The 26,942-nt window shown below is 41.8% G+C and overlaps 2 protein-coding genes across 6 annotated transcripts in view; one reads left to right on the top strand and one right to left on the bottom strand.

The window, feature by feature from the left end:
- si:ch211-51h4.2 overlaps window positions 1-13,032 on the top strand; it is a 105,256-nt gene extending 92,224 nt beyond the window's left edge. Inside the window, exons 14-18 of the mRNA XM_024421689.2 lie at window positions 10,343-10,457; window positions 11,090-11,192; window positions 11,422-11,491; window positions 11,716-11,819; window positions 11,895-13,032. Of these exons, the coding sequence (XP_024277457.1) occupies window positions 10,343-10,457; window positions 11,090-11,192; window positions 11,422-11,491; window positions 11,716-11,819; window positions 11,895-12,069 (567 nt within the window). The 3' untranslated portion in view covers window positions 12,070-13,032. The remainder of the gene's footprint in view (window positions 1-10,342; window positions 10,458-11,089; window positions 11,193-11,421; window positions 11,492-11,715; window positions 11,820-11,894) is intronic.
- A 2-nt stretch (window positions 13,033-13,034) lies between these two features.
- Window positions 13,035-26,942, bottom strand: part of tbl1xr1a (tbl1x receptor 1a) — a 36,367-nt gene continuing 22,459 nt past the window's right edge. For 4 of the 5 annotated variants that reach the window (XM_024421692.2, XM_024421693.2, XM_024421690.2 and 1 more), the window contains 14 exons: window positions 20,234-20,336; window positions 19,834-19,979; window positions 18,891-19,110; window positions 18,507-18,681; window positions 18,045-18,180; window positions 17,657-17,720; window positions 17,480-17,577; window positions 17,266-17,326; window positions 16,937-17,058; window positions 16,726-16,800; window positions 16,277-16,404; window positions 15,806-15,971; window positions 15,467-15,568; window positions 13,035-15,330 (listed from right to left, as the gene is read on the bottom strand). In XM_024421692.2, the coding sequence (XP_024277460.1) occupies window positions 15,304-15,330; window positions 15,467-15,568; window positions 15,806-15,971; window positions 16,277-16,404; window positions 16,726-16,800; window positions 16,937-17,058; window positions 17,266-17,326; window positions 17,480-17,577; window positions 17,657-17,720; window positions 18,045-18,180; window positions 18,507-18,681; window positions 18,891-19,110; window positions 19,834-19,979; window positions 20,234-20,291 (1,578 nt within the window). In that variant the 5' untranslated portion in view covers window positions 20,292-20,336 and the 3' untranslated portion in view covers window positions 13,035-15,303. The remainder of the gene's footprint in view (window positions 15,331-15,466; window positions 15,569-15,805; window positions 15,972-16,276; window positions 16,405-16,725; window positions 16,801-16,936; window positions 17,059-17,265; window positions 17,327-17,479; window positions 17,578-17,656; window positions 17,721-18,044; window positions 18,181-18,506; window positions 18,682-18,890; window positions 19,111-19,833; window positions 19,980-20,233; window positions 20,337-26,942) is intronic. The other variant, XM_024421694.2, reaches the window with a different exon arrangement.

Here is a 26,942-nt window from a genome sequence, read left to right on the forward strand (position 1 = left end):
TTAAATTGACGTCTGTGCCCAGTGGGCTGTCTGTTTTCATGAAGGCTTTTTCCCCAAGCAGCTCATCTTTAAACATTTCCAATGAAGTCGTCACATTATCGAGTCCATTATCCACCATTTCAATGTTTTCCTTCCCACTTTAGGACTAATTCTAAAGCAGAACATCCACATTGATAATCAAAGAGCGTTCTCTTCACTTTCAAACTTGAAAGGAAGTTGGGGAGAACTTTGAAGTGCACTCATGGGCCTGAGTTGAACTTTGGTTCTCCCCCACTCACATAGATCAGCCGCACATCAACCCACCACCTCCGCCTCTGCTGTAAACCAGTAGATCAGGCCAGAGTGACGCCAGCACAGAGGTCATCTGCTCCCAGATCAAGCTGCACCAGGACCCTCTGTTAGGGGGAAAACACGCCATCCCACCTGCCAAATAAATCACAGCAGAGTTCAACAAAGCTTTTGATTTAGTGAATGCACACAGTGGTATTTAGTAACAATACAAGTCATTGATTCGAATCGCTGTGGTGCCAACCTTGATGTGTATGTAATTACGGATGATTGAGTGTCTGAAGCCGCAAAATATGGGAAGGGATTATGCAAATTATTGCTTAAGAGAAGCCTAATGAGATTTTCCAATGCTCAAGGCGACAGCAGGAGGTATGATGGGACCTGTCATCATCTGTTATGACATAGCCATAGGATATGTTGCTGTTTAGGTTCAAGCAGGATGTTTCCACCATCATCAGAGGAGAAGTCAAGTCAATAACTCAACAGAATAGAAAGACCATGTTTGGGCTCGCAACACCAGTGACATGTGGTTAATGTTTTGGAACTTCAACTATACAACTGTAGGATTTTAGCTACACAAATTGACTGCTGTCATCAGGCTCTTTCCCAAAAATGATGTTATTTCATGATGTGTTCATAGGGCCTAAAAGTAGCCTAGATTAATATTTCAGGTAAGTATTTGAATTCATCAATGCAGTATGTGATTTACAAATAAGTGTTGACAGCTGAAACTTGATTTGTAGATGGACAAAACAGCCAGAGTAAATCCAAGGAAAGATTTTTTGAGGTCTTGACATTCCCTGAGCATCTTTTACTTACAGCACTGTGGTCTGTGGCTCTGGTCTATCTGTTTTATATGTGCTGATGCATTATAGGTTTCCCGTAGCTTCTACCTTATTTATCTCACCTTAAAAGTGATACAGTGCGCTGCTGATTGAAAACAGCTTGAGAGATCCCAGCTAGTTGCTGTCCTTTAAGGCCTTCTTTCATGCTGAGATTGTTTTGGTTCCCATGGAAACCATGCCATATTAAATAGTGTAGCACAATGTGCTTGATTTCTTTTTGTGAGAAAATACAAGTCTTTAGTTTGATCAGGTGGACAGTTTCTGACTAGACAGTGGTCTTCCTCATCACCTAAGGAACATTTCAAGGCCAGTAAAGATTGACTTGTCATGAATGTGTATTTTGATTAAGGTTAGAACAGTATAACTATTATTTCAATCTAGATTACGTGAGTAATGTAGCAATGTTCGGGTAAGTGCCAAAATAAAGGAAGCACTTGAGTAAATGAGTTGAAAACAGGTGCTTCAACAAAGGTGTGGTTCGATTAGTTAATTAAGCAATTAGCATCCCATGCTTAGGTTGATATATATGGGAGATTGGGAATGGGAGATTATGGAGTGGCGCTTGAGACAGCATTTTCCACCACCATCAACAAAACACCAAATTATGGAATTTGTCGTGGAAGAATGTTGTAGTATTGAAGCTGTTCTGGTAGCTCAGTTTCCCAATGCCCTATTAAGACACTATGTTGGTGTTTCCTTTATTTTGGCAGTTACCTGTAGGTGATATGAAACTAATGGCTTTTGACTTCGACAGCTAAATCGAAAGAAGATCCTCATCAGCAAGACGCACAGTGTGTTCTTTCTCAAAAGGTCATCTCAGTCTTGGTTAGGGAAATATATCTGAGCTACACAGCCTTTGGGGCTTGTCTGAGGCAGGGAGAAGCAGATCCACTGTCTTTTCAAGACGACTGGCGGGCATTTACGCAGGGTTATGAAGAGGCCTGAGTCGAGGTATAACTTTGTCTGCATCTCTGTTACTGGAGGCACTGCATTTATGGTTTCAAGATCCTTAATTTCACCTACGTTGCCATTTGTCATCTTCCATATTCTGGAAACACCTCATGGGCTTTCCATTTTTGGAACTTGTGCTCAAGCAAAATTCACTCTGATTAATCCCCAGATGAAATTTGGGAGGACTATTCAACTTTTTCGCTTTTGTGTCCATTTTACTCTAGTACCATAGTCTACACATAGCAGATATATTCCTTATCTCCCACTGAGCCAGGATGCTCAACCATTTGACTTATATCACAGAGGAGTGATAGTAATGTAGACCTCTGAGGCTGTTTGATGTGGAGTCCATGAACAAATGTAAGCTGTGCTCAGAGTAGCCTATCCCAAATTCATAGTCATGTGAGAAACTAAGGGGCAAGGTTTACTTACTTCTAATCAAGTGAAGACATCATTTTATGTTCAGTCTTTGGCTACAGTTGCATTTTGTAAATGTCACGTTCTCACAAGGAGTCTTGAGAAACTTTACGAAAATTCAAGTGCTCTATTTTCCCACTCATTTAAGGTGTTTTTAATGCTCTGGTTTCTATCTATACTTTAGTGTACGGTTTCACAAACTCGGTCCTGAGGCCCCCCTGGGTCCACGTTTTGTTTTTTTCCCTAGTGCTACACAGCTGATTGAAATAACCAACTCACCATCAAACTTTGATTATTTAAATCAGCTGTGTAGTGCTAGGACAAAAAACAAAATGTGCACCCAGGGCAGGAGGGGATGGGGGGGTTGGAAACCCTGCTTTAGTGGACGCTTTACACCCTAGTCTGAGACGATGCATATTAAAATGACCTTTCCGAATGTGATGCTTCTCAGATATGAATATAATTTCACTCCTCTCGAGAGATCAGCAGTTATAAAGCTCCTGCATAATGTTTTTGGAAACATCCTAAGCACTCACTTTTGTGAAGTTATAAAGTAATTTTATGTATTTCAGAACTCTCTGTAAGCTGACATAAATGATGCATCCACAGTAAATCTGGTGTAATAGGTGATCCTGTTGGTCTTTTCATTGCCAGTGTGGCCTCTACACTAAAAGTTACAGGTCACACTTCCCAGTTTAATGTCTCCACCACAACATTTACAGTCCTTGGTTTTCCTCAAACTTCTGGATAGTCTTCTAATGCCATAGTTTTAACAATACCTAACATCATTGAGATTTTTTGGGACCATGTGAGAAGAGGCATGTTTTTAAGGCTGCTGCAATGTCTTCTTGTCTTAATTGAGCTCTATAGGAATCTTACATCCCTGATTAGGGTCAGTTTATCCCTGGTTAGGGTCAGTTTGTCCCTGGTTAGGGTTAGTTTGTCCCTGGTTAGGGTCAGCTTGTCCCTGGTTAGGGTCAGCTTGTCCCTGGTTAGGGTCAGCTTGTCCCTGGTTAGGGTCAGTTTGTCCCTGGTTGGGGTCAGTTTGTCCCTGGTTAGGGTCAGTTTGTCCCTGGTTAGGGTCAGTTTGTCCCTGGTTAGGGTTAGTTTGTCCCTGGTTAGGGTCAGTTTGTCCCTGGTTAGGGTCAGTTTGTCCCTGGTTAGGGTCAGTTTGTCCCTGGTTAGGGTTAGTTTGTCGCTGGTTGGGGTCAGTTTGTCCCTGGTTGGGGTCAGTTTGTCCCTGGTTAGGGTCAGTTTGTCCCTGGTTAGGGTCAGCTTGTCCCTGGTTGGGGTCAGTTTGTCCCTGGTTGGGGTCAGTTTGTCCCTGGTTAGGGTCAGTTTGTCCCTGGTTAGGGTCAGTTTGTCCCTGGTTAGGGTCAGCTTGTCCCTGGTTAGGGTCAGCTTGTCCCTGGTTAGGGTCAGCTTGTCCCTGGTTAGGGTCAGCTTGTCCCTGGTTAGGGTCGGTTTGTCCCTGGTTGGGGTCAGTTTGTCCCTGGTTGAGGTCGGTTTGTCCCTGGTTAGGGTCGGTTTGTCCCTGGTTAGGGTCGGTTTGTCCCTGGTTAGGGTCGGTTTGTCCCTGGTTAGGGTTGGTTTGTCCCTGGTTAGGGTCGGTTTGTCCCTGGTTAGGGTCAGTTTGTCCCTGGTTAGGGTCAGTTTGTCCCTGGTTAGGGTCAGTTTGTCCCTGGTTAGGGTCAGTTTGTCCCTGGTTGGGGTCAGTTAATTATTTAACAAACAGCCTCTGTTTTACAGACACTGGATTTGGGACCTCAATTGTTTCTGAGAACAGCTATTTTCTCTGTCCAACACTGTATGTTTTTAGAATTCCTGGGTGTAAGGGTTTCCTGTCTGGGCAAAAGAAAGCTGGCCATTGAACAATAATCTGGCCAGCAGTGTGCCTTGGGGCATGTAGTGAGACACTGCCATGAGCAAGAAAATGTGTGATCTAATTTAGGGCCAGCGAGGCGTTCAATCTTCTCTCTGCGGACTGTTGGCACTCCACACCATTCAGCTTCTTTGTTTTGGAGAAAGCTGCTTTCACTGCGGTTCAAAATGTATTCTGTCCATGCCATCAGGGTCAAACCCAGCAGGAGATGCCATGCAACAGTTTATTCTGCTTCCCTGTCCCTGATGGTTTAAATCCATTTGTGTTTGTTTGTGAGGCTGAGATTCTGTGAACTCATGAATCACAACATTGAAGAAAAGGCTAAAAACAGGCCATGTGTATGGTCTCTTTTGAGCTTCTTTAGATGATCAAATGTACTGTACTTTATTGTACTGTATTGGTCAGACGTCCTTGCATGGTTTTATGATGGGACATAAACCTACAACCTTGTGACATTCTCTCTTCCACCCTCCACAATGCCAGGAAATTACATCAAATATGGACAAGACGTCATACCATGTTTTGGTATGTAAATGTTTTGGTATGTAAATGTATGGGCACTGATGCTCTAAATGATTGAAATCATAATACTTTGCAGTTCAACTGATCAAACCTACTGAAATTGTTACTCTATGCCTCTTAAGCATACATCCTGTATACAAATGTACAGTATGCATCATGGTGGGAGAGAGGGAGGAAGAAAACCTGCATTACTATTATTGTTATAGATATTTTCAGAAACCCAGAACCCTGTCTTTCAACTCATTCTGCTCAGTGCCTGGAGGGCTGCTTCTAAAGATCAGAGCTGTTCCTTATCGCCCAAACACACTTTCTGTTTTAGCCTGTAATGCTATAACACAATGTGTCCCTGAAGTGAAGCGTGGCCTTTCAAACGTCACCTTGGAGTAGATGTGAAGAGTGGCTCATTGTGGCCCGCAGCTCTCTGCTCTGTTTTATCCAGGGCAAGGTGAAGGAAGAGCAGACTGGCTTTGAATATTAACCTTATTCTTATTCTAGTCCAAGTACTACTGCCATTTTAAAGATAGCAGTAAGCGCTAGCTGATGACAGGTTGATGTTTATTGTCATGAATCTTGCCCTGGAGGCAGAACTGAGGGATTTCCGCTAGATGTACCAGCTGCTAAATAGTTAGTTAAATAGTTAACCTACTGTATAGAGTACCACAGTATGAGTCATAATAACCATAAAATCTAGTGGTCAAATGGTTCCAATCGTTTTCCACCATCCATTCATTTAAGAAACATAACCGTGTCAATTTCTCTGAGACAAGGTGACTTTTATCAATATATTCGACTGTAACCCCTCTAATGTGGAGCTCTATAGCAAACCGGACTATCTGCATTGACCCTTTTTGCACTAACATGTTGCTGTTTATTATATATTCTGTTGCATAGTCACACTATCCCCATCTATATGTACATATCTACCTCAATTACCTCGTACCCCTGCACATTGATTCAGTACTGGTACCCTGTGTATATAGCCATTGTTACTCATTATGTATTAATTCCTTGTGTTATTATTTTTCTATTATTTATGTTTTTTCTCTCTGTATTGTTGGGAAGGGCCCATAAGTAAGCATTTCACTCTTAGTCTACACCTGTTGTTTACAAAGCATGTGACGAATACAATTTGATCATTTGCAAAGACAAAATTGTCTATATTTAAAAAATATATGAAAACAAAAATGAGCTTTTTATTAAGATTAGGTTAGGGATTAGGGTTAGCAGTGTGGTTAAAATCTGATTTTATGACTTTGTAGATGTGCCAGCAAGTGACTACTTTGCAGAGCTGCCTCCAGGGCAAGATTCATGACAATAAATGCTTGCTAGCTGATGTGGAACGCCAGATCATATAGGATGGGTAGGGGTTGAGGCCTGCACTGTAAGGTCCTTATCATATCACCACTTCTCAGGGATTTGGATTAGGGGAGTATTGTCTGTGGAATCAACCTGTGATTTTGACATTATTGAACATACAATTTATTTTCAGATGTAATTTCATATGGACAGTATTATACAGCTAACTGCCAAAATAAAGGAAACACCAACATAGTGTCTAAATAGGTCATTGGGCCACGACGAGCCAGAACAGCTTCAATACACCATTGCATAGATTCTACAAGTGTCTGAAACTCTATTTGAGAGATGCAACACCATTTTTCCATGAGAAATTCCATCATTTGGTGTTCTGTTGCCAGTGGTAGAAAATGCTGTCTCAGGCTCTGCTCTCCCATAAGTGTTCAATTGGGTTGAGATCTGGTGGGTGGGTGGGTGGGTGACTGACTGACTGACTGACTGACTGACTGACTGACTGACTGACTGACTGACTGACTGACTGACTGACTGACTGACTGACTGACTGACTGACTATGCTTCTTTGAGACCCCTCTTTCAAAGTCACTGAGATCTCTTCTTCTTGCCATGATAGCCAACTGGGCATTTTTATACACGACCCTAAGCATGATGGGATGTTAATTGCTTGATTAACTCAGGAACCACACCTGTGTGAAAGCACCTGCTTTCAATGTACTTTGTATCCCTCGTTTGCTTAAGTGTTTCCTTTATTTTGGCAGTTACCTGTAGATTTCTTCTTGAACATCTTTAGTGTCATCTAGTGGTGCTTGGTTCAAATTGCATGTTGTTTCTTTAGAATATCTTCTGTATGCATGTGCATATATGTACAATAACAAATTAAACTGGTAATATATGTATATATGTTTCACACATAAAAATGAGTAAACAGAATCCTCATCCATCTCACCTATTAACTGTGCATAATATGTAGCTTGACTGGATGTTTTTGATTTGCTGGGGTTAGATTTAGAGTATAATTATACTCCAAAGTCCTCTTGGTGTTACTGACATTTTGTTGATCATTGAATCGTGCTTGCTGAACAACAAATGTGTACATCACTTGCTAGGTCTAAAAAGGGATGTTTTTGTTATGTTTCTAGTCTGCAAATTACATATTCAATTCTGAATTAGACACCATTCCAGAAGACAAACTCCTATGATGTTGAAACATTGTCATTTTATTTTAAGCACTTTTCAAGACAACCAAAGTTACTTTACATACATAAGATAATCAGCAGGATGAAATGCAATACAATCACACATTAAAATGAGTAACTATATTAAAGTTCACTAAACATGATGACAGACTGACCAGGGAGAACACTAAACATGATGACAGATTGACCAGGGAGAACACTAAACATGATGACAGATTGACCAGGGAGAACACTAAACATGATGACAGACTAACCAGGGAGAACACTAAACATGATGACAGATTGACCAGGGAGAACACTAAACATGATGACAGATTGACCAGGGAGAACACTAAACATGATGACAGATTGACCAGGGAGAACACTAAACATGATGACAGACTAACCAGGGAGAACACTAAACATGATGACAGACTAACCAGGGAGAACACTAAACATGATGACAGACTAACCAGGGAGAACACTAAACATGATGACAGATTGACCAGGGAGAACACTAAACATGATGACAGATTGACCAGGGAGAACACTAAACATGATGACAGATTGACCAGGGAGAACACTAAACATGATGACAGACTAACCAGGGAGAACACTAAACATGATGACAAACTGACCAGGGAGAACACTAAACATGATGACAGATTGACCAGGGAGAACACTAAACATGATGACAGATTGACCAGGGAGAACACTAAACATGATGACAGATTGACCAGGGAGAACAATACACTAAACATCATGACAGACTAACCAAGGAGAACACTACACTAAACATCATGACAGACTGACCAGGGAGAACACTACACTAAACATCATGACAGACTAACCAGGGAGAACACTACACTAAACATCATGACAGACTAACCAGGGAGAACACTACACTAAACATCATGACAGACTAACCAGGGAGAACACTACACTAAACATCATGACAGACTGACCAGGGAGAACACTACACTAAACATCATGACAGACTGACCAGGGAGAACACTACACTAAACATCATGACAGACTGACCAGGGAGAACACTACACTAAACATCATGACAGACTGACCAGGAGAACACACTAAACATCATGACAGACTGACCAGGGAAACATCATAAACATGACAGACCAGGGAGAACACTACACTAAACATCATGACAGACTAACCAGGAGAACACTGCACTAAACATCATGACAGACTGACCAGGAGAACACTACACTAAACATCATGACAGACTGACCAGGGAGAACACTACACTAAACATCATGACAGACTGACCAGGGAGAACACTACACTAAACATCATGACAGACTGACCAGGGAGAACACTGCACTAAACATCATGACAGACTGACCAGGGAGAACACTGCACTAAACATCATGACAGACTGACCAGGGAGAACACTGCACTAAACATCATGACAGACTGACCAGGGAGAACACTACACTAAACATCATGACAGACTGACCAGGGAGAACACTGCACTAAACATCATGACAGACTGACCAGGGAGAACACTACACTAAACATCATGACAGACTAACCAGGGAGAACACTACACTAAACATCATGACAGACTAACCAGGAGAACACTACACTAAACATCATGACAGACTGACCAGGAGAACACTACACTAAACATCATGACAGACTAACCAGGGAGAACACTACACTAAACATCATGACAGACTAACCAGGAGAACACTACACTAAACATCATGACAGACTAACCAGGGAGAACACTACACTAAACATCATGACAGACTAACCAGGAGAACACTACACTAAACATCATGACAGACTGACCAGGGAGAACACTACACTAAACATCATGACAGACTAACCAGGGAGAACACTACACTAAACATCATGACAGACTAACCAGGGAGAACACTACACTAAACATCATGACAGACTAACCAGGGAGAACACTACACTAAACATCATGACAGACTAACCAGGGAGAACACTACACTAAACATCATGACAGACTGACCAGGGAGAACACTACACTAAACATCATGACAGACTGACCAGGGAGAACACTGCACTAAACATCATGACAGACTGACCAGGGAGAACACTACACTAAACATCATGACAGACTGACCAGGGAGAACACTGCACTAAACATCATGACAGACTGACCAGGGAGAACACTACACTAAACATCATGACAGACTGACCAGGGAGAACACTGCACTAAACATCATGACAGACTGACCAGGGAGAACACTACACTAAACATCATGACAGACTAACCAGGGAGAACACTACACTAAACATCATGACAGACTAACCAGGGAGAACACTACACTAAACATCATGACAGACTGACCAGGGAGAACACTACACTAAACATCATGACAGACTAACCAGGGAGAACACTACACTAAACATCATGACAGACTAACCAGGGAGAACACTACACTAAACATCATGACAGACTAACCAGGGAGAACACTACACTAAACATCATGACAGACTAACCAGGGAGAACACTACACTAAACATCATGACAGACTGACCAGGGAGAACACTACACTAAACATCATGACAGACTAACCAGGGAGAACACTACACTAAACATCATGACAGACTAACCAGGGAGAACACTACACTAAACATCATGACAGACTAACCAGGGAGAACACTAAGCATGCTGACAGACTTAACTAAGTGAACTAGACAGAGGATAAAAGCTAAGACAACAGAGAATCCAGGTAAGCCTGTGTGAAAAGGTGTGTCTTTAGTGTGGACTTGAATATGTGTTTGGATTGTGAGAGCCAGTACAAAATAATGACAGATCATAATGTAATTTCCTTTTTATTCTCTTTGTGTCAATATCCAACATCAATCCATTTTTGAATGGATGATTTTGATAGATGCCTATAGGTTACAGAACACTAACCACATGTCATGTTGTCACTCTACAGATAATCAGTCTGAAGTACCGTCACTACTCGTGGGTGGCAGAGCTGATCCAGATTTTTATTGCCATCAGTATAACAGTGTCCTTTCTGGTGATGGGATCTGCCATGAAGCACACAAGTATGTTCCCTCTTAATACATCTCTATCCTTGCTGTTCTCTATGCATGGCAATGTTCTCTGAAGAGGGGGGAATGCATTTTTGATAGCATGAGTTCGAGACATGCAAACCCCTCACCCACACCAATGTCTATTAAGGTCTAACCTCATATACGATGTACTTGTGTGACCAATCTCTCTGCTAGTCGGTTGTTCTCCGGTAATCAGTTTTATCTGTGTAAAGGGGTTATAAAATGAATGTTAATATATAGTTATTTATAGCTAAATAGAAGGACTTGTTTTTTTATGTTTTTAGGCCTGAAATTTAGGAAAATAAGATAAATTAATCTTCAGAGAGATACAAAAAATATAATTTTCTTATGTTTAGTTGGCTCAGGCTGAGAAACTCATTTAAATGATTCAGGATAACATCTCTATTTTCAAAATATCTGCAATAAATCATGTTTCATGGTAACACAATTATGCCTTTCATTAATGTGACATTATCTCTCCTTTCTTCCAGTGATCAAAATAATCTAAATGATATGAATCATGAAAAATACCAATTGCATGTATTTACATGTACAATTGTAGAAATCTACAGCTTTAAGAAGCCTTGTAGGTATATTGACTGTGTTTGGCTGTTTTGTTTCAGTTGATGGCCTTGTGAACTCACACTGGAACACCAAGTTGGAATGGATGTCTAAAGTCTGGGAGAGGACATTACCACAGAGCTTCCACAGATGCAGTTCAAGAGGGTATACATTTCTACTTCTCCATCTGGTTTTGAATTCCTCCTGTCACAAGATGATTTCACAGGCCATTTGCTTTCTCATTCGCTGACCATTACCACTCCCATAAAAATATTACATTTATCTGTCCCTGTAATAGAAAAGGTTATGAAGCATTCAGGATGCTTACTTTGACTAATTAAGTTGATTTCATGATATTAACCAAACAATCCATGTTGTCTTTTCTCCTTGACAGTCTTGCCAATGGGCTCATATCTCTGCTTGCATTTGGAATCATTTTTATTGTCTCGTCGTGTGATCCAAGGGTATGTGCCTCATTCTTCCTCCTGCTACAGCAAAATAAAATGAGTCACCTGTTCCTATCACTTCATTTCTAACTGGATCTAGGCTAGAGTAGGAATTTGTGCTTGATTGCTGTTTCAAATTATTCCAATGAGCTATGATAATCAAGTATCCAAACCAGTTATTATGGTATGTAGGAACATAAGGATAATACAGCAAGCTATATTTATGTGTACCCTTTAACTAGGGATTTGTGGTGATGTTGGACAAAGTGGTGTCTTTCTCTTTGAACACTGAAGTTGGGTTGTTCATCTTTGTGATGCTGCGAGCCTCCAGATCAGAGGGATTTCAGTGAGTAGCCTACTGTTTTATCAGTGATACAGAGAACTAGTTCCTACGGGTTCTCATCTCTTCCTCTCCTCCCAGACACCTGACTGTGCCTCTGCCCGTGGGCCAGCGGGTCTTCCAACTCCACTGGACCCTGCCTATTTACTTCCTGTTTGCTGTGGCCTACGATGTTATCCAGAGCATCGTAGAGATAGCAGAGCACAATTTACAGCACTCCTCCCAACCTCTCCTCACCAACTATTCTCTGAGCTGAGCACTACTGTGAACGATGGACGGTAGCCGCAAGCCTGGGAGCCGTGTGGTGGTGATAACAATGCTGTGTTCATTTGCTCATTCATGGACGTCATGCAGCTTCCTCTTGAACATTAACAGCATCAGGGATGTCTCCTACGGGCAACTATTTCATGTACTGTAAGGGCTCAATTCAATCAGATCCGTGTTGGTCAACATCTGCATAGCGGTTGTTTTGGCGGTGGCAGATATGAAACTGCGTTAGCTGTCAAATCCAAAAGTGACTCCAGGCATTACACCTAAAGTGGACATTGCCATTGGCTGCACAAAGTTGCTATAACAGAAATTCCATGTAGCCTTTTTTACAAGTTTGAACACTGCAATGTGGGATGTAGTCTACACCTTGATTAAGATTATTATTTCGTTTCATGATTTACAATTTGAGCTAAATTATTTCTATATAGCCTACTTTCTTATTCTGAACTTCTAGAGATTTGGGCGGGTGTGGCTTTGTGACAATGATGGAAGAGCAGCTGCTCATCGATTTGATGGCTCGAACGCAGTTCCACCTTCGACATCACCTAAACATCCGCTATGTGGGTGTCTGTAATCGCAGGTTAACACTTGATCTGAATTGAATCTAGGTCTATGTTTCATTTTCATGTAATTGTTTTCAGAGGGCTGTATTGAATTACCAGCAGTCATGCTATTAGGGAGTCTTTACAGCTCAATATATGCATTGTTTAACAGCGCAACCAGAGAATATACACAATTATTTTAGTTTAGACATTAAATGTACAGACTGGTGCATCATCAAAACAGCCAATAACTGGTATGATGCCACAGCATGATGTCTGGGATCTCACTATTGAAAAGTTGCCTACAGCTTCTTTCCCTACAAATGCTTTCATATGTATGTATCTAACTAGCTGAACATGTTTAGAATAAACAGATAAACAAGGGGAAAATCCAATAAAAAATGATATATTAATATCAAAATATATTTTATTCTGGACTTTTTTTTCAGATCTGGTTCAAATTACAACAGATCAATGCAATCTGCAAAAACACATTTTGACTCGAGAAACCAAGGGTGGGGCGTGGGCACTCATGATGCAATGTGGAACTAAAAAAATCATTAAACTGGAACATACTGTACTTGATTATCTCCAATAATCTTATATTTTACTCCTTTAGGCTACAAAGAAATATGAATTACAAAAGTTTTAAAAGAGTACAAAATGTCCAGAGGACATACACATAAGAATATGATTAGAATTCAGGTAGTGAAAATGAAGGGCAAAGCAGACACTAGGACAGCAGATTTATCATAAAAGAAAACTTAAAATAACCTTCCACTGTCATAGACTGTATAATAAATAGTGTCCAGATGGTACAATCTACTTAGAGTAGACAGTTTTTACAGATTTAAAAGGACTACACTCTGTATAAAATGCACATTTATGGGATGGTTGCACAGACCCTGATTAAACCTACTCTAATAATAAACATCCTCAATGTATCAATTGAAAATGCTTTTTGAGACCAGGAGTAGGTTTCATATGGGCCCATGCATCTGCCCCTATATGTGTAGTGATATCCCAAAAAATAAACCGCTAACATAAGTCTTAAACCAGGGGAACAAGGGATCCTGGCCATGGATCCTCACATTTCCATCAAGCCAAAACCTCATTCTGCCATCTGTAAAATCAGACTGGCTTTCTTTGTTTAAAAAAACAAGCACACACTACATTTAACAGGATATCTAGACTGTAACCGGTGAATATTCAGATGTGTCCCATTTCAAATTCAGATTTTTGAAAGTCAAACAAAAAATATTGAACTATCGATTGATTACTGTCCAGCAGGGGAATTCTCTTCTCACCATGATTTGAAAAGATACCACACAGTGTCTGTCGCATGTCTTTAAATGGTTATGCTTCAAATTCAGTTAACTTTTTTAAATATTGAGCAGCACAAAAATAATTGATATGGTGCATGTTACTCCATGTGATTTCTGATTCCTAGCCCAACACCCAGACTTGCTTTAAGATGACATTTTTCCTCTGAAAACAGCATTGCTTGTTTGTGATCCAAATAACCTCAGTCAATATCTAGTTTGGGAAATGGTCTATGGGACTTGAGTGATAACTTTGCCTAATCAACATGTAAAACCACTTTGAGTAAAAGCTTAATGGAAGTTTTGTTGTGACAGATGATACATCAGCAATATGAAATGTATCTGGAAAAACATCTGAGAGAATCACATTATCAGCTAAGTTTTCATTAGAAGAATACAAAACTTAAAGCAAGTCTTCCTTTTTTGCTATATGTTGTAAAAGGGGCCTCAGTTTGCCCAGTGGAAGCACTCTGGTGAAAGGTCTAGTGGACATCACAGTTCCAACCATTCACACTGGAGGGAGGGAACAGTCATTGGATACTGACTCGTCTGCTTCTCTTCTTTAAGCGATCCAATACTGGATGTTTCCACGTGATAACAACAGCAGTACAGCTTTGTCCAGGGGTAATCATGGAACGTTTTTCTAGCTCCATGAATGGTGCACAAACCAACCATAAAAATGTTTTTTTTTTACAGCATCCAGCTGTACAATGCCTCTTCTTTCATGTGCACCCAATGTTAATTTGTAATAATATTAAGTCAGGAGAATCAATGTCTCCTGTAGAGGAAAGAAATAAAAACTACTGCATTTAGATGTCAACAGTAAAAACAAGTCCCCATATTGTTTTGAACCACAAAGCGCACACTACCAAAGACTATTTTTTTCAAGAACTGTTTTGTGAGTGTGTATAAAAAGAGGACTCCTCCACTTCATGCAGCTGTGACCCCCAAAAATATTAACTTAAACATTGAAATCATTTTTTTAAACCTAACTGCCTGCCGCAGGACGGGAAAGCCGATATGTCTGTACACAGAGACTGAACTACCAACAAAGTTTAAAATATTTTTTTTGTCTTGATGAGGATGGTTAAAAGATCAAAAAGCAAAATAGCTTTGAAATGTTGGTACATATACGGATCTTCTTTTGTTTTGTCTGTGTCCCTTTAATGTCTCTGGAAGGATTTGCTGCACAGATTGTGTCCTTGCTCCTGAATCTGTTGTGTAGAGGTTGGGGTGCTTGTTTCTGGTCTGTAGTGGCCGGCCATGGTTCAGAGGGACTAGCAGTACATGGGGCAGGGACAGTTATTTTGGCTATGTACACATTCACTGTCGGTCCATGGCTTCCAACAAGGAGTGTTACTTCCGCAGATCTAATACACAAACCTGAAAAACAAGAGAGGCTTTTTAATATATATATTATTATGACCTGTATATCTCAGAGTGATAAACCCTTAACATTTTTGGTGACTTTTTTTTACTGAAGTATATGAAAATGCTAAAAAAAAAAAGGTGTACTCACAGATCCATCTGATGCACTTGCTCCCACTTTGTCACCTGCTGCATTCCAGCAAACTTCAAAGATTCCCCCTGTCCCCCTGTAACTATGGACTAAAGCACCAGTCTGTGGGAAGGGAAGGGAAGCGAAGACAGTGTTATCGTTTCAGATCAACAACCACAAGCCAAAGGCTATACCATAGCTTTCTTAGATTTAAATCCATTCCAAAGCCTAATTAAAGTCTCCAAAATAAGCACTACCACTGACCTAAGCAACTAACTGCATAACAATACAGGCAGCTAATATCACTAACAGTTCTCCACTCCGTTCAAGGTAGATAGCAAGACAGTGTCGGGACTGTACCTGCGTGTTCCAGATGTGAACACACTTGTCAAAGGAGCCACTGGCCAGATGCCTGCCGTCGGGGCTGAATGCCACACTGTAGACAGGCTCCTGGTGTTTGGTTAGCGTGTGAATGCAGATGCCTCGGTCCACATCCCACAGCCGCACTGTCGAATCAAAGGATGCACTGCAGGGAACACAGGAAAAATACTCATCGATCTGCCTCCTCCCCAGAAGAAATACTTAGTTCATAGTCATAGCTCACTTCAAACACAAAGCCCCAATTCAGAAGCATGAAAACTGGGGCAATTCAGGTGAAGAGTTTTGGTTCAGGGCACAAAGACATTGTGGCTGGCCCAGAAACAGTGTAGTCATCAGTCTATTACCCTCTAACAGGGCCACACCGCTGTTATCACAGCCAGTAATGCTGCTTTCACATCCAAACTAATGGATGCCCACATAGAGGGCGCAGCAGTGCTTCTGTTTCAGTACCTGGCAAGCATGAGATTGGCATTGGGGTTGTTGGTTCCAGGACCAGTGGGGCTCCATTTGATGGTGTAGATCTCTTTGCTGTGAGCTTGCAGGTCATGAACACATGTGTCCTGTTTCATACTCCAGATCTAGCATGGTAAAATGATGTGATGGTGAATATCCAAAACGCTGAATGTTCAGATAGATAAGAATGTTTGGTTGGTTTTATACTTGGTTTATTTTTCAGGTTGACAATTTGTCAAAGGTTGACAATTCACAATGAAGAAATGTATAGAGAAATATATACAAAACATTAATTATTTGAATTTCTGATATATAATCCAGAGCAAACCATTACAGTGCACATGTATTTATATAATTTATTTAACAGGGACAGTAATCAACAAAGCAGACAATACTTAAGTGTAAGAGTGCTGGACGTAGCTAGACAGTTTTCATTCATAACTTGCCTTCAGCGTCATGTCGTCTGAGCAAGAGGCCAGCAGGTTACCGGTTGGATCCCATTTGATTGCATTTACTTCATTCTGGAGTGGAGGGGAGCACAGACAGAGGAGGCAATGCCTCTGACCCATAGAAAACTGGACAAAATGGCTATGGCATAGTACTTCTATGATGGCTGCAGGAGCAGTGTAACGCTGTGGGGTAATTGGGCTGACTTACCGTGTGTCCTTGGAATGTTTTGATGGGCCTGTCCTGGCCAAGTTTACACACATGGATGCACATGTCTGTACTGCAGGAGGCAAACGTGTTGTTGCTCTGCCAGTCCACATCCAGAGCAGGCGCTATGGAGTCACAACAAGAGGAGCGGAAGAAAACTATGAATAAACAACATAGAACTCTACTTCTTTCTTTCTGTGCTTGACAGAAACTAAGAATGAGTCGGCACAAAAATACCCTTACTGTATATATTCATGTAAGTATGTACCGATACATGTCTAGTAAGGGTTAATGAAGAGTCAGGAAAGAAGCCATTGGATAATTCAGTGCACCTGAATGGAACGGGAACTGCTGCTTGGCTTCTCCTGTGTGAGCATCCCATATGATTGTAGTCTGGAGGGAGAAACACACAAAGAAAAACATCTCAATTAGAACACGCCTGAGAATAACAGAATGTTCTTTTAGTCCAGAAGAGGTGAATGAGCTTTCATAGCATTTCATGTCTTTAGCTCATAACAAAAAAGAAAAAGGCTGTTGGGTTCTTACCTTGTCTACTCCGGCGCTAAGAATGAAGTTTCCTTTCTTGTTCCATTTCAATGCAAAAATGGGACCTTTGTGTTGACCCAGGGTACTGGCAAGATTACCTAGGGTTCAAATCATATATATTAGAGAGGAAACTGACAACATGTTAAGTTGAAAAAGGAGGTAAAAGTGGCAACCCACCATCCTTTGTCCAGATCCTGGCAAATCCATCATATGAGCCGGTTGCTAGTAAAGTACCCTCACTCTGTCAGGGGGAAGAGGTATAATACATATACATTAAGTTAAATGGAATGAAAAAAAATACATGTTGTTCAGCACATGATTCTGCTCAATGAAACTTCCCTTGCCAGGATAACAAGCCTACAGTACAACAAAACAGTATTACACCTCAAAATAATTGGGGTAATTAAAAAAGATCCAAGCTTTGAAACATAAAAGCAGTTTGAAGTGGCTCCTAGTAACAGCATTCAGAACAGGAGCAGTGGACATAAATGTGGAAATAAAGTTATCGGATTTGTGAGGGGGAACATGGAGCAGGCTTGTGTGTGTGTGTAGACCTCTGACTCACATTCCAGTCTAATGATGTAACGTCTTTGTTGCTGGGGACATCCTGGCCTCCCTCCCGTATGCAGTGCCTCAGTACAAGCTGCGCGGAGCTGCTGTTCTCACTCAGGTTCCAGATCCGCGCCGTTGAGTCCCCAGACCTGCACCAGGGAGGGGAGGGACAGTTAACACAGCCCAGAGCAATTACAATACAACAAAATAGCAACACAGAAAGGTCATGGGTCACTCATTCGTTCAATTAGGGTTGCAAAACTTTCCCATAATTCCCAGGTTTACAGACATCCCAGTTGGAAGATTCACGGAATCAGGAAATCCAGATCCTACAACCAGGATTTCTGGAATACCTGGGGTTTTGGGGAAAGTTACCATAATTTTGCAACTCTAACCAGGATACAGATAAATATAGGACTTTAATTATTTGAGCTTAATGCAATAACCTCAGAGAGAGAGAGAGAGAGACACTGACCCTGAGGCGAGCAGGTCGGAGACAGGGTTCCAAGCGCAGATGAACACCTCTGACTCGTGGCCTCGGAGCACCATGGCTTTGTTCTTGGGAATCTCCATGTCCCCGTCCACCTCCATCAAGTCTGCATGGTTGTCTGTATGGCACACAGAGAGCACCTCATCAGCATGTGCATGATCTGAATAACAAAACATCCAGTATTGGCATTGACTCTTTTGGTAGTTTACATTCTCAACCACAACAATGATGTTCAAAATAACAGAACATGCACAAACTAGCCATAAAGAGCGAACTAATAGCAGAATTTTTTTGGGACATTATCCACTTTCTCACTCTGTGTGTTATGGTTAATAAACACTAAGCCCAGGGCCGTGGACTGAGACTCACTAGCTAAGGCGTGCGCTCCGTTCTCCTCGCCATTGGCCGTGTTCTCTCCATTCTTGGTGTTGGCTGTCATGTTGGTGGCATTGGCTGGGGGGGCCTGGGCCGCCTGCTGCTGGGCCAGCTTGTCTCGGTAGGCTTGCTGCCGCGTCTGCACCACGTCCGGCATTACAGCGTCGATGAGCGACAGGGACTCGATCGGCCGCCCGTCAAACAGTGTACCGTCCTGGGGACAGCAGAAAAGCTGGTTAGACTCAAAATCAAAGGCTTCAAACGGCTAAATAACTACTGTAGCTGTAAGCAATGGTAGGTTAAATCCAGTTGAGGCTGCTGAGGGGAGGATGGCTCATGGAAACCATGTGTTTGATACCATTCAAATAATTCTGCTCCAGCCATTACACGAACCCGTCCTCCCCAATTAAGTTTCCACCAACCTCCTTTGACTTAAATTAAAGGATAAAACACTAAAACAAATCACTAGAGAACCATCTATTAAAACTTAATGCAATTTATTATAAAGCTACATTGGTTGATAACTGTATCTACTGTATCACTCATTCATATATCCTTATGTACATATTCTTTATCCCCTTACACTGTGTATAAGACAGTAGTTTTTTTTTTGAATTGTTAGTTAGATTACTTGCTCGTTATTACTGCATTGTCGGAACTAGAAGCACAAGCATTTCGCTACACTCGCATTAACATCTGCTAACCATGTGTATGTGACAAATAAAATTTGATTTGATTTGATTTGATTTGATTTGATTTGATAACTGAAGAACAGAAACCTAGCATTGCATTCATATGCTTTCTGATCAAACCGATGCCATGTTCTGCATTTCATCACAGTTGGCTTGGCTTGCAGTAATAAAGTCCACGGATTCCCTGATAAGATGATGTGATGCTGTGATAATAATGACTTGTGTGAATGAGGAGATGAGCTCACCTCATTAATGCTGACTTCAGCCTCCACGTACTGCAGGCCCTTCTGTATGATGGAGATGAGGGCAGCAGGGGGCACCAGGGCTCCATTGATGTTAGACTGACTGATGTGGCTCTCTATCCCAAACGTGAAGGCTGAGTGGGAAAACCCTGTAAGGGGAGGCATGAGGAGCATGTCAGTAGGCAGCACATTACATAGAGCAGATCCCTCCCTCTGGTGCCTCTGGAAATGGCACACTTCAAATAGCTCTGTGGTTGTTCTCAGAGTGCACATTTTCAGGGCACCCTTTAATAGTTATAGAACATTACATAAGGAGAATATACGGTAAGATTATTTCGACAGCAGTCTGGCTTCAATTGCGTTTGCTTCCAGATGTGTGGTTGAAGCGTCAGATAGAGCCTACCTGACTCCTGTAGGTATCTGTACACCAGGAAGTTGACCTCATCACTGCTTATGCTCATCTTTATACCTGGTTACACCATGAGGTCAGCAATCAGGACACAGGCCTGAAGGGAAGGGAGGAGGTGGTGGTGAGACAGTTGTTAATCCAAACTCAGAGCAACATATTTTCACACTACACCAATCACGCTACATAGTGCTGCTAAGGAAGAACTGAAGCTAGGACTGGAGAGTGGAGATTTCCTCCCAGAAGATGCCACTACCACTAACACATTGTCTGTGTGCAAAAATCCTTCTACAATCTGCTGTACACACAGTTCACACCAGAGCAGGGCAGCGGGGACCTGCTGTTGGGTGCTAACTGTGGACAGGAGCAGCAGCACTGCTACAGTGAATCTCTCTTGCATGGCAAATAACAAGGCGTAGTACCCATTACCACCATTGCACCGCAGTGGCGCTGTTGAGTTAAAAACAGAATCTCAGGATCTCTGTTGACAGTGTGTGTGTGTGTGTGTGGGGGGATTCTCTTTCCATAGATGAGCTGTGCTCTGGGCTGTAGTCCATCAATGAGAGCAGTGGTGTTTATCTCAGCCAGGTCTGACTCGGAGCAGCACAGGGCTAGTCTGGGACCTTGCAGAATCATGGTAGTGACAAACAAGCAAGCATGGGCATGACCACAGAATAGACCGTGTTTTAACTGGGTTCATCCATTCAGAGAGATATAGAACAGGAGCACAAACATCCTTCTCTCTGGAGAAACCACTTCAGGACCTGTGCTACTGGTGTTTCACAAGAGTGACATCTGAAATAACGAATCAATAGGCAGCCATGCAGAACTGTACATTCACCCAAAGATACCTCAAATCTGAAGCGCCATATCGCCAGTAGAATACTGGAGCACATTCTAATTTCCATGTCAAAACATTGCATAACCATAACAGAACTCTACAGAGGAGGTCCAATCTTAGATAGTATTATTGAGGACGTTTCAATGTATTTATTTTATTTATTTATTTAACTACGCAAGTCAGTTAAGAACAAATTCATATTTACAATTACGGCCTACCACGGCCAAACCCTAACCCAGATGATGCCTTGTCAACCATCATCAATTCTCTTAAGAGATGTGTAGGCCTATTCTTGACAAAAACTGTCATAGGATGTGGTTTGTTTGCAAACCGAACAGAATTTTGTCATCTGCTTTTATACTTGAACACACCCCTAGAGACGTAGTTCATTCCCTTTTCATCGCCATATCAAAGTGATGAGGTGTTGGTCTATTTTGAGAGAGTGAGAGAGCACGGCTGTAGAGATGGAGCACTTCATCTTCCTGTAAAATAAATGTACACCTCTGCCCCATCTCCAGTCTCAGAAATGATGTTGTTTACAACTCGCCTACATCCCAAAGTGATTCTGGTAGGTATGTCATATGATCTTTTATACTTTTAACAATTTATATAAAAAATGTCTCAACACTGGTTCAGATGTTCCTGTCCTGCATGATGTCCGATCATGCCACTTTTACAGCCTTTGGTTTAGAATATAACATACATGTACAGTGTGTATACGAAGTCACCACCTCCTTTCAAACTGTTCACCTTTTGTTGCCTTACATCCTGAAATGAAACCACCCCCAAAAATATTTTCAAAAAAGTAAAACAGTTAAATACCCTATTTGGATAAGTGAATACACTCCCCCCCTTAGAATTGCAATTCCAAATTTGCCGAGGTATAACCAATCACCTTCCAGATCACAAATCAAGCTAATTGGCTTCCATCTGTGATCATTAGTATTGACTTTGATTAGTTCAGAATAAAAGCAGTTGTTCATAGAGGACTCCACTGCTTAGTAGTGCAATTCAAAGCAAAGAATCCACTATGGGCAGAAAGGTACTTTCAAAAGGTCTACAAGATAAAGTTGTGGAAAGGCACAAATCAGGGAATGGATATAAAAAGATTTCAAAGGCTTTGTCCCTCAGAGGACAGTTAAGACCATTTTTAAGTGGAAGGCGTATGGTTATGCCCAGACCCTGCATAGATCAGGCCGTCCCTCCAAACCGGGCAAGGAGGAGACAGATCAGAGAGGTTACCAAGGATCCAATGGCGACTTTGAAGGAGCTTCAGGCCTTTATGGCAAAGACTAGTCAATGTGTGCATGTGACCACATTATCACAAACGCTGCATTAATCTGGCCCCTACGGGAGGGTGGCAGGAAAAAAAAAACACCCATAAAAAAATCCACATCAAGTGTCATTTGAGCTTTGCGAAACGTAACCTTTTGACCTGAATGCAAAACCATATGACGAAAACCCAATACATCTTTCCACCCAAAGAAGACCATGCCTACAATTAAAAAAACACCATGCCTACAGTGAACTGACACCATGTCAACAGTATAGAACACCATGCCTGCAGTGAACTGACACCATGCCTACAGTATAGAACACCATGCCTGCAGTGAACTGACACCATGCCTACAGTATAGAAAACCATGCCTACAGTATAGAACACCATGCCTACAGTATAGAACACCATGCCTACAGAATAGAACACCATGCCTACAGTATAGAACACCATGCCTACAGTATAGAACACCATGCCTACAGTATAGAACACCATACAGTATAGAACACCATGCCTACAGTATAGAACACCATGCCTACAGTATAGAACACCATACAGTATAGAACACCATGCCTACAGTATAGAACACCATACAGTATATAACACCATGCCTACAGTATAGAACACCATGCCTGCAGTGAACTGACACCATGCCTACAGTATAGAAAACCATGCCTACAGTATAGAACACCATGCCTACAGTATAGAACACCATGCCTACAGAATAGAACACCATGCCTACAGTATAGAACACCATGCCTACAGTATAGAACACCATGCCTACAGTATAGAACACCATACAGTATAGAACACCATGCCTACAGTATAGAACACCATACAGTATAGAAAACCATGCCTACAGTATAGAACACCATGCCTGCAGTGAACTGACACCATGCCTACAGTATAGAAAACCATACCTACAGTATAGAACACCATGCCTACAGTATAGAACACCATGCCTACAGAATAGAACACCATGCCTACAGTATAGAACACCATGCCTACAGTATAGAACACCATGCCTACAGTATAGAACACCATGCCTACAGTATAGAACACCATGCCTACAGTATAGAACACCATACAGTATAGAAAACCATGCCTACAGTATAGAACACCATGCCTGCAGTGAACTGACACCATGCCTACAGTATAGAAAACCATGCCTACAGTATAGAACACCATGCCTACAGTATAGAACACCATGCCTACAGAATAGAACACCATGCCTACAGTATAGAACACAGAATAGAACACCATGCCTACAGTATAGAAACACCATGCCTGCCTACAGTATAGAACACCATGCCTACAGTATAGAAAACCATGCCTACAGTATAGAACACCATGCCTACAGTATAGAACACCACTACGTGCCTGCCTACAGTATAGAACACCATGCCTACAGTATAGACACACCAAGTATAGAACACCTACAGTATAGAACACCATGCCTACAGTATAGAACACCATGCTACAGTATAGAAAACATGCCTACAGTATAGACACACCATGCCTACAGTATATACAGTATAGAACACCATGCCTAGAACACCATGCCTATAGAACACCATGCCTACAGTATAGAACACCATGCCTACAGTATAGAACACCATGCCTACAGTATAGAACACCATGCCTACAGTAGAACACCATAGAACACCATGCCTACAGTATAGAACACCATGCCTACAGTATAGAACACCATGCCTACAGTATAGAACACCATGCCTACAGTATAGAACACCATGCCTACAGTATAGAACACCATGCCTACAGTATAGAACACCATGCCTACATGAACACCATGCCTACAGTATAGAACACCATGCCCTAGAACACCATGCCTGCAGTATAGAACACCATGCCTACAGAATAGAACACCATACCTACAGAATAGAACACCAGGCCTGCAGTATAGAACACCATGCCTACAGTATAGAACACCAAGCCTACAGTATAGAACACCATGCCTACAGAATAGAACACCATGCCTACAGAATAGAACACCATGCCTACAGAATAGAACACCATGCCTGCAGTATAGAACACCATGCCTACAGTATAGAACACCATGCCTACAGTATAGAACACCATGCCTACAATATAGAACACCATGCCTACAGTATAGAACACCATGCCTGCAGTATAGAACACCATGCCTACAGTATATAACACCATGCCTACAGTATATAACACCATGCCTACAGTATAGAACACCATGCCTACAGTATAGAACACCATGCCTACAGTATAGAACACCATGCCTACAGTATATAACACCATGCCTACAGTATAGAACACCATGCCTACAGTATAGAACACCATGCCTACAGTATAGAACACCATGCCTGCAGTATAGAACACCATGCCTGCAGTATAGAACACCATACCTACAGAATAGAACACCATGCCTACAGTATAGAAAACCATGCAGACAGTATAGAACACCATGCAGACGGTATAGAACACCATGCCTGCAGTATAGAACACCAGACCTACAGAATAGAACACCATGCCTACAGTATAGAAAACCATGCAGACAGTATAGAACACCATGCAGACAGTATAGAACACCATGCCTACAGTATAGAACACCATGCCTACAGTATAGAACACCATGCCTACAGTATAGAACACCATGCCTGCAGTATAGAACACCATGCCTACAGAATAGAACACCATACCTACAGAATAGAACACCAGGCCTGCAGTATAGAACACCAGGCCTGCAGTATAGAACACCATGCCTACAGTATAGAACACCATGCCTACAGTATAGAACACCAAGCCTACAGTATAGAACACCATGCCTACAGAATAGAACACCATGCCTACAGTATAGAACACCATGCCTGCAGTATAGAACACCATGCCTACAGTATAGAACACCATGCCTACAGTATATAACACCATGCCTACAGTATAGAACACCATGCCTACAGTATAGAACACCATGCCTACAGTATATAACACCATGCCTACAGTATAGAACACCATGTCTACAGTATAGAACACCATACAGTATAGAACACCATGCCTACAGTATAGAACACCATGCCTACAGTATAGAACACCATGCCTACAGTATAGAACACCATGCCTGCAGTATAGAACACCATGCCTGCAGTATAGAACACCAGACCTACAGAATAGAACACCATGCCTACAGTATAGAAAACCATGCAGACAGTATAGAACACCATGCCTACAGTATAGAACACCATGCCTACAGTATAGAACACCATGCCTACAGTATAGAACACCATGCCTACAGTATAGAACACCATGCCTACAGTATAGAACACCATGTCTACAGTATAGAACACCATACAGTATAGAACACTATGCCTACAGTATAGAACACCATGCCTACAGTATAGAACACCATGCCTACAGTATAGAACACCATGCCTACAGTATAGAACACCATGCCTGCAGTATAGAACACCATGCCTGCAGTATAGAACACCAGACCTACAGAATAGAACACCATGCCTACAGTATAGAAAACCATGCAGACAGTATAGAACACCATGCAGACAGTATAGAACACCATGCCTACAGTATAGAACACCATGCCTACAGTATAGAACACCATGCCTACAGTATAGAACACCATGCCTAAAGTACAGAACACCATGCCTAAAGTATAGAACACCATGCCTACAATGAATAACACCATGTCTACAGTATAGAACACCATACAGTATAGAACACCATGCCTACAGTATAGAACACCATGCCTACAGTGAACTGACATCATGTCTACAGTATAGAACACCATACAGTATAGAACACCATGCCTACAGTATAGAATACCATGCCTACAGTATAGAACACTATGCCTACAGTGAACTGACACCATGTCTACAGTATAGAACGCCATGCCAAACAGATTACCGACCATTTCGTATCTCACCATACCTTCTCTGCTATGCATTTTGGTTTCAGAGCTGGTCATGGGTGCACCTCAGCCACGCTCAAGGTTCTAACGATATCTTAACCGCCATCGATAAGAAACATTACTGTGCAGCCGTATTCATTGATCTGGCCAAGGCTTTCGACTCTGTCAATCACCACATCCTCATCGGCAGACTCGACAGCCTTGGTTTCTCAGATGATTGCCTCGCCTGGTTCACCAACTACTTCTCTGATAGAGTTCAGTGTGTCAAATCGGAGGGTCTGCTGTCCGGACCTCTGGCAGTCTCTATGGGGGTGCCACAGGGTTCAATTCTTGGACCGACTCTCTTCTCTGTATACATCAATGATGTCGCTCTTGCTGCTGGTGAGTCTCTGATCCACCTCTACGCAGACGACACCATTCTGTATACTTCTGGCCCTTCTTTGGACACTGTATTAACAACCCTCCAGGCAAGCTTCAATGCCATACAACTCTCCTTCCGTGGCCTCCAATTTCTCTTAAATACAAGTAAAACTAAATGCATGCTCTTCAACCGATCGATGCCTGCACCTGCCCACCTGTCCAACATCACTACTCTGGACAGCTCTGACTTAGAATACGTGGACAACTACAAATACCTAGGTGTCTGGTTAGACTGTAAACTCTCCTTCCAGACGCACAT

The sequence above is a fragment of the Oncorhynchus tshawytscha genome, linkage group LG05, assembly GCF_018296145.1.
Source record: "Oncorhynchus tshawytscha isolate Ot180627B linkage group LG05, Otsh_v2.0, whole genome shotgun sequence".
Lineage (NCBI taxonomy): Eukaryota > Metazoa > Chordata > Actinopteri > Salmoniformes > Salmonidae > Oncorhynchus > Oncorhynchus tshawytscha.